The following is a 10,208-nucleotide window of genomic DNA, read 5'->3' as shown; positions in this document are numbered from 1 at the left end:
GTGACATGGCTGGATTTAAGAAAACATTTGCCCCAGCTGAAGGCCTGCCTCTATGCATGGCTAGTAGATCTTCAGCACACACAGAAATGTATTTTATGCACCATGATCAGAATTAAATAAGTAAAAAAATTAAGTCCTTTACCATGACTGAACTGTGTGTTCAATTAAACCAATTAAAATGTTATCAAGATATTGGGATTACAAGTAACAGAGACAGCCCAGTACATAAAACAATATACATTTATTTAGCACAAAAAGTTCCATTTTCAAGTGCATGTGTGCTTTTTCTACTTTACGGCACTTTGCTTTTTCAAAAAGTCACGAACCATCATGACTAAGAGAAAGACATACTATTCATTTGACAGAATGACTGTTCTATCCTACAACTGTAGGCCTGAGAGCAGCTTATGAACTGTAAGGCAAATTAGGAATTCCTTCTCAAGTGAGTAATTTCTATTCAGTTCCATTAACTCAAGTGGAACGTTCACAAGAAAAGTGTTACACTACTAGGACATGATACATGACTGCGGTGCTCCCTATGACTACAGCCAACATAATATGCAGAAGTAGGGTTATATTCTCAGACAGAAAAAGACAGAAAACTGAAAGATTCATGGTAAGTTGCCAGAAACACTTACTGACAGAGAAAAAAAATCCAACCATTATGTATGCAATCACATGACGTAGTTAAGCACAATTCCCATTTCACAGCAAACAGGTAAGTTACCATATAATGCTCAGAATTAGGACATCTACAGACTTTAAAGCCTGCAACTTTCATTTAGAGACAAGTTGGTATTATTTGGTAAACAAATGCTGATAGCTCACAACTGACAGCACAGAAATATTACTTGAAATCTGGTTCCATTCATGGCATAACTACAAACATTGGACACAGAAGACCATTCGAATTATACTGGTGGACAGATTTTCCATAGCTTCTCCTTTGCTGCAGTTTCATCACTTTAAGTGACTGACATCAAAGATGTGCTGCTGAAACTAGTTCAGTCTTCCCACCTGTAGTTATCACCTGGATTAGACTGCCAGAGGTTGGTCGATCCTTTCCTGTTATCCAGTCATAAAAGGTTCTGTTTTAAAATAAATGGTTAAAGTAGGGTGAGGGAGAACAAAAAAATTACAACTACTATCAAAACTATAACTACTATTCTTCTTGTATATTGACAGGAAGAATAAAATACAAGCCTATTACTTTTCCTTCTTTTCCTACTGCTCGCTCTGGTGATTTCTATGTGATGTGATCACTGGATTCAGACCCTCAGAACTGTACAGAGGGCCCAGAGAAATCCAAGGGGCATTAGAGCACACAGGATTTCCAAAATATCTCAAAAGAAAAGGCCAGGAGCTTAAAATGTCAGAGGTTTTTTCCCCAGTTAAAAAAATTAGAAAAGGGGAAGGAGGAGCTACTTCAGTTCCCTTTATAGTATATATATAAAAGAAATACAGTTTTATGGCTAGAATAGAGTTGCTAAACTCATTACTCTGTAACTGGCCATTTTGGTATTTAACTGTGAAAGTGGTCTCAGTGGGAGGAAAAAAAGCCTTAAGACATCCAAAATAGTGAGGAGTAAGATGGACACCTTCTAGGTACCAGACCAGGAGACTCCTTATCAAAACACAACATAATCTCCTTCCTCAAAATAGACTAGAGAAAGTGAAGTATATTTTACAAGTCCTTCAGCCCTTCCAATAATGCACACATAGCAACTGTCATGTTGGAATATCCCACTATCCAACAAGAGCTTCCAGGGCACAAAATCCAAGTGCCATATGGGAAAGGATTTCCTGTGTCATTCCCAAGATGCAGATGTTGCCAAGAGATGCTGATGCTGCTCAGTGAGGTTTTTCAGTTTTCAGAGCACTGGGGTTAAACTTTAGGGAATTAGAAACAAAACAAACCAAACAACTGAATTCTCCTGTAAGGATAAATGATTTAAAAGTTCAACTTATAAAATAAATTTGCAACACTCCAACATCTAGCTAATGTGTCCCTGGAGCACAATAAATTAGGGATCTTTTTCTGAACGTTTTCAGGCCAGCTACATTCAATTGATGGGGCCTGTTTTAAAGAGACAGACAACTCAGACAACTGCAGAGGTTTAAAGTAAACAGATGCAACTAAAGCCATTTCCATCTCTGGCATCCATCTTAAAAAAAAATTACAAAAAAGGAAATCTGATGTCAGAACTAAACTACTCTCTGAACAATTAGCAATAGGTAAATTCAATTCCGCTGTCAGTTTTAAAAGACTTAAAATGTGAGGTCACCCTCAACAGAAACTCTGCTACTCCCCATCACATGGCAGAAAGCAATACTCATGCTGCACCTTCTCTAACCCTGAGGAATGAGAAGAGTAAGGCAGATCATCTCAGCCTGCCATTACATAAGCTACAGTTGAAGTTTCAGCATTTTGCAGTATCATTCAGGACAAGTTTTTGTGGATAGTAAAAAAAAATCTGTACTAAATTCTTCTGAACAAGAGCAGAAATGTTGTCAGTTGAGAGAACTAAACTAACGTGCCATAAACTGGGCAGTAAAATATGTTTAGAAGAAAACGAATCCCACCCGAGTTGACACGCTTATTTGCAGTTTATCTTTAAGCCAGGTGTCTGCTGCACCTGCTGTCTGCAATTTAATTTGTCTACAGGCTTTAGGAAATTCTCCAGCTTCCAGCTGCTTAAGGCTATCTTCCTTGCTGGAATAACTCATGTAGGGAAGCTGAAGTTGATGGAGTTAAGCTAATTTTCTCCAGTTAGGAAGCCTGTGCAATTAAACCCGATGTGATTTAGAAAGATACCCAATAAGATGATGGAGGAAAAAGATCCACCCAAATCCAAGACAGCTATTTAAAAAGAACAGGCACTGAGATGCAGCAGCAAGAGGGACAGCGAGCAACTGTTTAGTTATCCCACAGATACTCACTCTGCAATGAATTCTAAGGGTGTCCAGGAGCTGAAATCTGCTTCAGGCATTGATTTCCTGTTTGCTGGTGTATCTAAGGTAACCCTGTGATTAAAAAAGATAAGCAAGCCTTTTATTTATGTATAATGTTTGTGATGAGCACCACCTGCTTCAATTCACTGCTCTAATATGTCCTTGACTTTTACACCAGGTGATATGGATTTCCCTTGCATCCTCCACATGTGTTAACAGTATATAGTCATTAGTTCCAATGTACATCCAAGGCTTCAACTAGGAACACTCCAGCTTCCTGGCCAGCTGAGGCCATTGGAGCCATCACTCAGCTTGCAGTTCCCCTCCTACCTCTCTCAGGCAGATGGGGAATGGCAGCAATAAGCCTGTTCACATATACCAGCACACATGCACTACATCCATGCTTTCAGGAGACTAAGGGCATAAATATAGGAAGTTTTTGACAATACATATTTACACTACATACAATGACATGAAAGGGTTAACTTTCCAGAACTCCCTCACCGAAATGCTGTTGACAATCCAAGGTGTATTTACCCTTTCAAAAATTCACTTAAGAACAGAGTTTTACATGAGAACTACACAAGAGCAGCATGCACACAAGTCCAGTGATCTTGGCACCTGCCTGCCTATAAAGCTCTCTAGAAGGTGGTGTCAGTTATCCAAACACTTATAATGCCATTCCTGTCTGACCTGAAGAAGTGTCTTAAGAGTGTGTGTGAGGAAATCAAAGTAGAGAATTCAGGTAGTGTACCAAATCTCTGTACAGAATTCCAGAGACTTACATTTTGGGTCCTGAACTAGATATGGACCTGTCAAGAAAAATACTTTTAATCTTTGCAATAGAATTGATAAAATTAAACATGGTGAAGACTTTCTAGGCCATCCACTTTTTACTAGCCTTCTTGAAAAAAAATGAAAGCAGGTAATACAAGCTAAATTTTTTTGGCTTACAGGTCCTCAAAGTAACCTAATTTTACCAGTCAAGCATAGGTATGCAGAACCTTATGAAGAAGCATCTTTAATCAAGTGAAAACCTGTCAAGTAATCCTTTGCCTTACTATTATCACAGAGCTACATCTAAAACTTTGCTGAACAATTCATCTCATTTTTACAGTTCTGTCTAAACTGAAATAAAGAAACCACATGTTAATACATGGCTACAGTTAAACTGGTTAAAAGTAAATAAAATTTTAATCCTGACATCCACTACTGTTTTGCAAAGGCAAAGAAAAGAACGTAGTCATTTTTAGGGTGACCTGACCTGTGTAACTCTTTGTTCATCCAGTCAAGATGCATCCTTTCCCTATAGGAAAGACCTATATGAGTAGGTCTGAGAGGTTGTTTGTGTGCTGTGAATAGGACACTGCAAACATTATCTGTGTGGCTCTAGGTTACAGCAGTTATTAAATTAAACACAGGCAGAGACAACTAAGCAACCACTTACGGTAAAATGGCAACTGCAGCAGAACCAGATGGCAGCCCACTGCTGGCACCAGCCAGACTCTGACAAAGCTGATGCACTGCTCCTTTGGCCATGCCATAGGCAATCATCCCTAAAAATTAAAAACAGGCAAATCAGAGCACTATCAGAACAGCCCTGAACATCAGCAGTAACATGACAGAAACTAAAGACTGATGAATATTAAGACCACTTACTACAGCCAGTAAAGAATCAGACTTTTAAAACATATTAAAGGATACATACTAAAAGAAAAAATGCTAATATGAATAAAAAGGCTTTAGTAGACATCCAGAAACTACCACAGAACTCAGTTAACAGAAGTAAGCAGCTTACCAAGTCAAGCATGTTTAGTCAACCTATCCAAATGCACCCTGAAGTGTATGACCTACAGGGCTAAGTTCACAAATTTAACAGAGTAAGATGCTCATAGACTTTAATAAGGCATGCTTCTATTAATTTTCATCATATAACTAAGGTATTTGTGAGTTTGGACCCAAACAGATACAGTTCACTTCCCTCTCAAATCTGGAATTCACTTGGTCAGTATCCCAGATCTGACAGGCCCTGTGGAGAAAGCTACAAAAAAACCCAATTCTCATTATAGAAAATGAATAAATAACATTCAGGGAAAGCAAGCTTCTTCCTAAAAACTGTTGCTTTCTAGGAAAGCCAGCATTTAGAGATTGCCTAGGTTGACAATCAGGGTGCTAGAGGTCTTAGATGTCTCAAGGCACACATTTGCCAAGAAGTCCAGACAAAGATAAAGTACCTAAGAAAACAAGTCTACTATAACTGAATGTCTTCCTTCCTACCCATCTATACAGCTATTCAGCCCCTTTCCAATGTTCCTAAAGAATTTTTTTGAATATAATAGAAATACTTCTACAATGTAATTGAATGTATTATATAACATCCATTTTTATGAGGAGGAATCATGGACAGCACTGGCTATTTTATTGTTATGATTAAAATATTCACATGTGTATCATATTCCTCTCTCATCTTGCTTAAAGCAAACATTCTAATTCTTCTTAGAAACCTTTTCATGCCTGATACATTTCCTCAAACATCTGCTCGCACTGCTTCTGTCACTGTTCATGTAATTTCCAGTGTTCTTCAGTTTGCATTATGCAAGGCAAGATTTTCTCATAGGAAAAGAAAAATCTCATTAACAGCAAACAAGAAAAAGATTATTTCTTCCAGAACAGCCGATCATAACAAGGCTAGTAAGGCATATTTGCAAAAGTTGAGTAACAACTCTTTCCCAATTCTTCTTGCTGTTAATAAGTTGCATGTGTTTGCCCAAAGCACTGCTGTGACTTTTAGAAAAATCCATACCAGCTGAAACCAACTAGTTCAAAACAGGAAAGCTCATCACTTTGATTCCTGTGTTGTGGTCCCTACCTCCCAAGACCACCCAAACAAAAACCATGAAAATTTGCTAGAGTTCACTTTTTTTCATTTGTGTATAGTCAGTCAGCAGTTCACTGTAAATTATTCATCTGCTTATTCTCAAAAATAAACCTTTTATCTTTAACTATAACAGATGCTACTATAAAAACAAAAGATTAATCATTAACTAGAAAATAGAATATTTTTGCCTGAACAGTTTTAGGCAAAGCTTTCAGGAATTGTACATGTTTTAAAATCTTAGTATCTGTGTCTTAAAAATATTGTTGAAATGACACTAATAAAAGCTTGGGAAATAAGAGTATTTGTCTCAAACTTTCCTTTTGCTGCCTGTGGGTTTGTGTGTCAGTGCTTTTTTTTTTTTTTTAATTTTAAATTGCTCCCAGATTTCTTCCTCCATGCAGACCAACATGGTTGAGGGGCAAGATTAAAAATGCAATAAAGTTCCTATTAAATAGCTAGATGAGGACAAAGCCAACAGTCAACAAGCTTATCTATGTTTGAAACAAAGATAGACTGGAATCAGAACATGAACAGGACAAGCATGGTTATCAGAATCAGCTGAGTCATCACCAACAGAAAGATTGGTCAGTTAAGGACTCTGTCTTTCAGAACACAAATAGGAACTTTAACTTTGCCTAAGTTGTGTCTATTGCTGTGTGCTTCTAGTCTTCATTACCTTCCAAACGTTTTTCTGTATCATATACTAGCCAAGTACATTTCACCAATGCAAGTCAAATATTATTTAAATACTGATTCTATGTGCTTTCACTACAGCTTCGAGAGATTCAATACTGCTACCTGTAAAATTACACTTTCCTTACACCTTTCAGCAGCAGGGTCCCATTTGTGCTACATGACAAGAAACCGGGGTGTGAAGCTATTGCTTCACAAACAAGAATACTCAGACAAACAACCATCTCTAACTGCTGGTGTCCCTGCAGCTGTCATGAATAACATTTTACCTGGGGTTCCAGATAAAGCAGCTTGAGCTCCTGTCAGAGTCAAGAGGCCACCTTCTTTCAGATGTTTTGTGGCAAGATGGCTGGAAATAGTCGATGTCCAAACACTCTGCTTCCACATCAGATCACAGTTTTTGTATAAAGCTGATTAGGAAGAGAATTAGTGAAATTAGCCAAAGGAAGACTTTTAACTCTGATTTCCTCACTGTTACACAGAGTACAACAGCACTAAGAAAACATCCTTTCTACCATTTTCTACCTCTACACTGTAAAATATTCATTTATGTATTTTGTATCTCCTTTCTCTTTGAGCCTGTAACATCCAAACCAGAAGGGGGAAGAAAGGAACACATTTTATCAGATTTACTTCAGACAGAAAACAAGACTATTTTTCTTCTTGTATCTCTACAGTAGTGGGCAAAGTACAAATTTCATTATAAATATTGCATGTTTAAAAGCCATTTTTAGTCTGAAGGGTTTTTTCTGTAGCATGATTAGGCAGTGCCTTCCAATATTGTATTGCATAATAACAGCTCAGAGAGCTGCAGGAAGCAACTGAGGTTTTATACATAAAGCAATGACTTAGAAAACATCAATGTGTCTTTCATAACTTGCCTGACACAGGTAATCTCAGCAAAAATCAGCTCATAGATAACAATGCTGAGCTCTTTCAGAAAACACATCAAAACTTTCTGGTAAAAATTAGTGCATCAACAAGCATTACTGAAGAAACTAAGTGCTGTGCAAATTTAACAGAACGCAAAAATTCAGAGAAGCACTAAGAAGGACTGTGACTAAGCTATTTTGTACTTCCAGGCTTTTGTCCTCTTCTGGACTCGGGAAGAAAGATTTTTAAGGACTTCTCTCAGTTATCATCCATGCTTTCACCAGCATGTCTGTACCAAAGGCTTACACTTGGCTTTGGCGCTGCCTCCAGCCCATCCTCCTGCTACACACAGGATCGCATCCACCTTTTCTTCACCAAGAAGTTTTCCAACTTCTGCTGTCACCTTCAACACATAGAAAAGAACATACTGAAAACACTCGACTGATAAGGTAAAGAGGTAAACACCACAAATGCCTTAAAGCTACTTTTTCCTACTTATGTATTTGAGTAACACAGGACACAGCAATTTAAACAGCTATAGAAAATTAATATTTACAATTCATGAACTCAAAACAACTGTGTTGAAAAATAACTACAGCTGAAAGTAAGATGAATGAAAGTCATAGAGTGGGTGATGTCACTGGAAACAAGTGATTATCAGGGCTGAGACACCTGACCCGTACCTCTATTGTTAACAAAAATTATTATTGACTTGCTTTTGACAGGTTCTCTTCCAAGTATGGTGTTGTTTAGGATGAGAAATGAAACTCCAGATCTGACCAGGACTACTATTACTGTTACTTTTGATGACAGTAAAACAACTAAAGATTAGCTTCTTTATTGCTTCTGTATAGACCACAATCATCAGTTTGAGTCTGGCCACTAAATTTGAGCTTGTATACTTTTAGATATCTATAATTTGTTCTCTTTCAAATATAAGACCTCACAGCTGGTAATGAATTTGTTGGCTATGAATTTTCTCTGTCAAAGCAAATAGCAAGCAATCCATCTCTCAACAAGTGAAGAAGAATCAATAGCTTTTGCAAAACCATACTGAAAATTGTATTGTAAGCATTCTATGTTACTCTTCCAAAGCTTTAGGAGTTGCGTATATATATTAAAAAACCATCTTGGCTAGATATTCAGTATATCAGTAATACATATTGGTTCAAAACTTAAAATGCAAAAAATGAAAGTTATGTGTGGAGAACAAAGCAAAATACTTTTTTAGGCTGACTTAGATTCTCCCACATTCATGTTTGTGGAAACCAGTGCATTCCCATATGGATCCCTTGGGGCTTAGGTTCATATGCTTTAAGCATACCATCTACTTAAACACAACAAATTTTTAAGTTAGGGTATTTGAAATAAGTGTTGCATTTTAAGATGTCCTTACCCATCTTCATTACAACTCACCTGGTTCAATCTGTGACTTTTAAAAGTCAAGACAAAAACAAAGCAAAACTGCCTTATGTGCTGAGCATCCAGTATCCCAGATCAAGCTCTTTCTGCGTGTTCAATTAAAAGGAATTACAACAAATTAAAAAGAAGGGACGAGCACAAGCTGAAGGACCTTGAGGTTCGCGGTACGGCCGCACGACCGCCACCGACCGCGCTCCTGCTTCCTGCGTGGAGCCGGACCCATCCCTGCAGCCGCCTTGCTCACCGCGGGCGGCAGCGAAAGAGACGCACAAAACTGCGGGGAAGCTCCGTGCATCGCTCGGCCGAAGGGATGCGCAGCCGGCGGAGCTTGGCTGGCGCAGCGCTCCACCGCCTCACCCGGCACCGGCCGCTCCGCGCCCGCCGCCGACCCACCTGCTCGGCCTGCTCGGGGAAGGAGTCGGTCGCGCTCACCACCACGTTGGCACTGGCGTCCGCGTTCTCCGCCAGGTCGATGCTGGCCACCCACTGTCGCGGCGAGAGGAACGGCGCGTTAGCGGCCCGCGCCCCGGAGCGCCCGGCCCGGCCCGGCACCGCCGCTCCCCCGCGGGGCTCCCCGCCTCGCCACCTCCCGGCCCGGCGCTTACCCAGTTCTTGGACTTGAAGTACCGCACGCACTGGGAGCCCAGCGCCCCTCTGCCCCCGTACACCAGCACCCTGCGTGCCGCCATGCCCGCTGCTCCGGCGCTGCTCTCCCCGGCGCGGATGGGCCGCCCCACGGGGCGGGCGAAGGGCGGCAGCGCCCGGCCGTGGGTGGTGCGAGGGGCTGGGCGGGGCGGGGCGGGTTTGGGCTGCCCGCCCGGGCCGTGCGGAACGGGGGAAGCGAGGGGGGAGAAATCCCAGCGCCTCGGCCCAGCCAGCGCAGGGGCCTTGTTACTAGTCCGCAGGGCTCCTGCTGCTATTAGTTAGTTAATTAATTAATTAATTAGTTGTTCTGAAGGTCCTGCTGGGGCTCGGGTAGCAGTAACCGTAGAAGTGCGGATAATTACGGCCGGTTTTCTTTAGCACTCGTGGGTCGCACCTGTCGCTTGCGTTACCTCATGAGTGCCCCGGGCTACGGCGCAGCTGGCCAGGCCACCCCGGCTGCCAGGGGCTTCGTGCGCCTCGTTGTAATTCAGAAAATTCCAGACCCATCATTTCTGTCCCTCAGATAACTCTGCCTGCAGTGACATTTAGAGGCTGGGTGGGAGCAAGCTCCAGGAAGCTCAGCACGGCTCAGACGACAGCAGAACCCTTCATCCAAATTATGCTGTTTTAATGCTTTGTCCCTTGCACACAGATATTTACCCACGTTTTAAAATAATCCAATAAACTGGATTCTTCTCCAAATTTTCACCACATGAGGTTGCAGTAAGAAACTTGATGTCATTTG

At 40.8% G+C, this 10,208-nt stretch overlaps 1 protein-coding gene across 1 annotated transcript; it reads right to left on the bottom strand.

Moving 5' to 3' along the window:
* Window positions 1-222: 222 nt before the first annotated feature.
* QDPR (quinoid dihydropteridine reductase) lies at window positions 223-9,552 on the bottom strand. Its single transcript, XM_053975628.1, has 7 exons — window positions 9,424-9,552; window positions 9,212-9,304; window positions 7,703-7,799; window positions 6,793-6,933; window positions 4,400-4,508; window positions 2,941-3,024; window positions 223-1,088 (listed from the first exon to the last, which is right to left on the bottom strand). Exons 1-7 carry the CDS (start codon window positions 9,505-9,507, stop codon window positions 980-982), a joined length of 717 nt encoding a protein of 238 aa, XP_053831603.1. The 5' UTR covers window positions 9,508-9,552; the 3' UTR covers window positions 223-979.
* Between the last annotated feature and the right edge of the window lie 656 nt (window positions 9,553-10,208).

The sequence above is a fragment of the Vidua macroura genome, chromosome 4 (assembly GCF_024509145.1).
Source record: "Vidua macroura isolate BioBank_ID:100142 chromosome 4, ASM2450914v1, whole genome shotgun sequence".
In the NCBI taxonomy this organism is placed as follows: Eukaryota; Metazoa; Chordata; class Aves; order Passeriformes; family Viduidae; genus Vidua; species Vidua macroura.
Note: the sequence above shows the minus strand (reverse complement) of the source record. Positions and strands in the feature narration are given on the sequence as shown.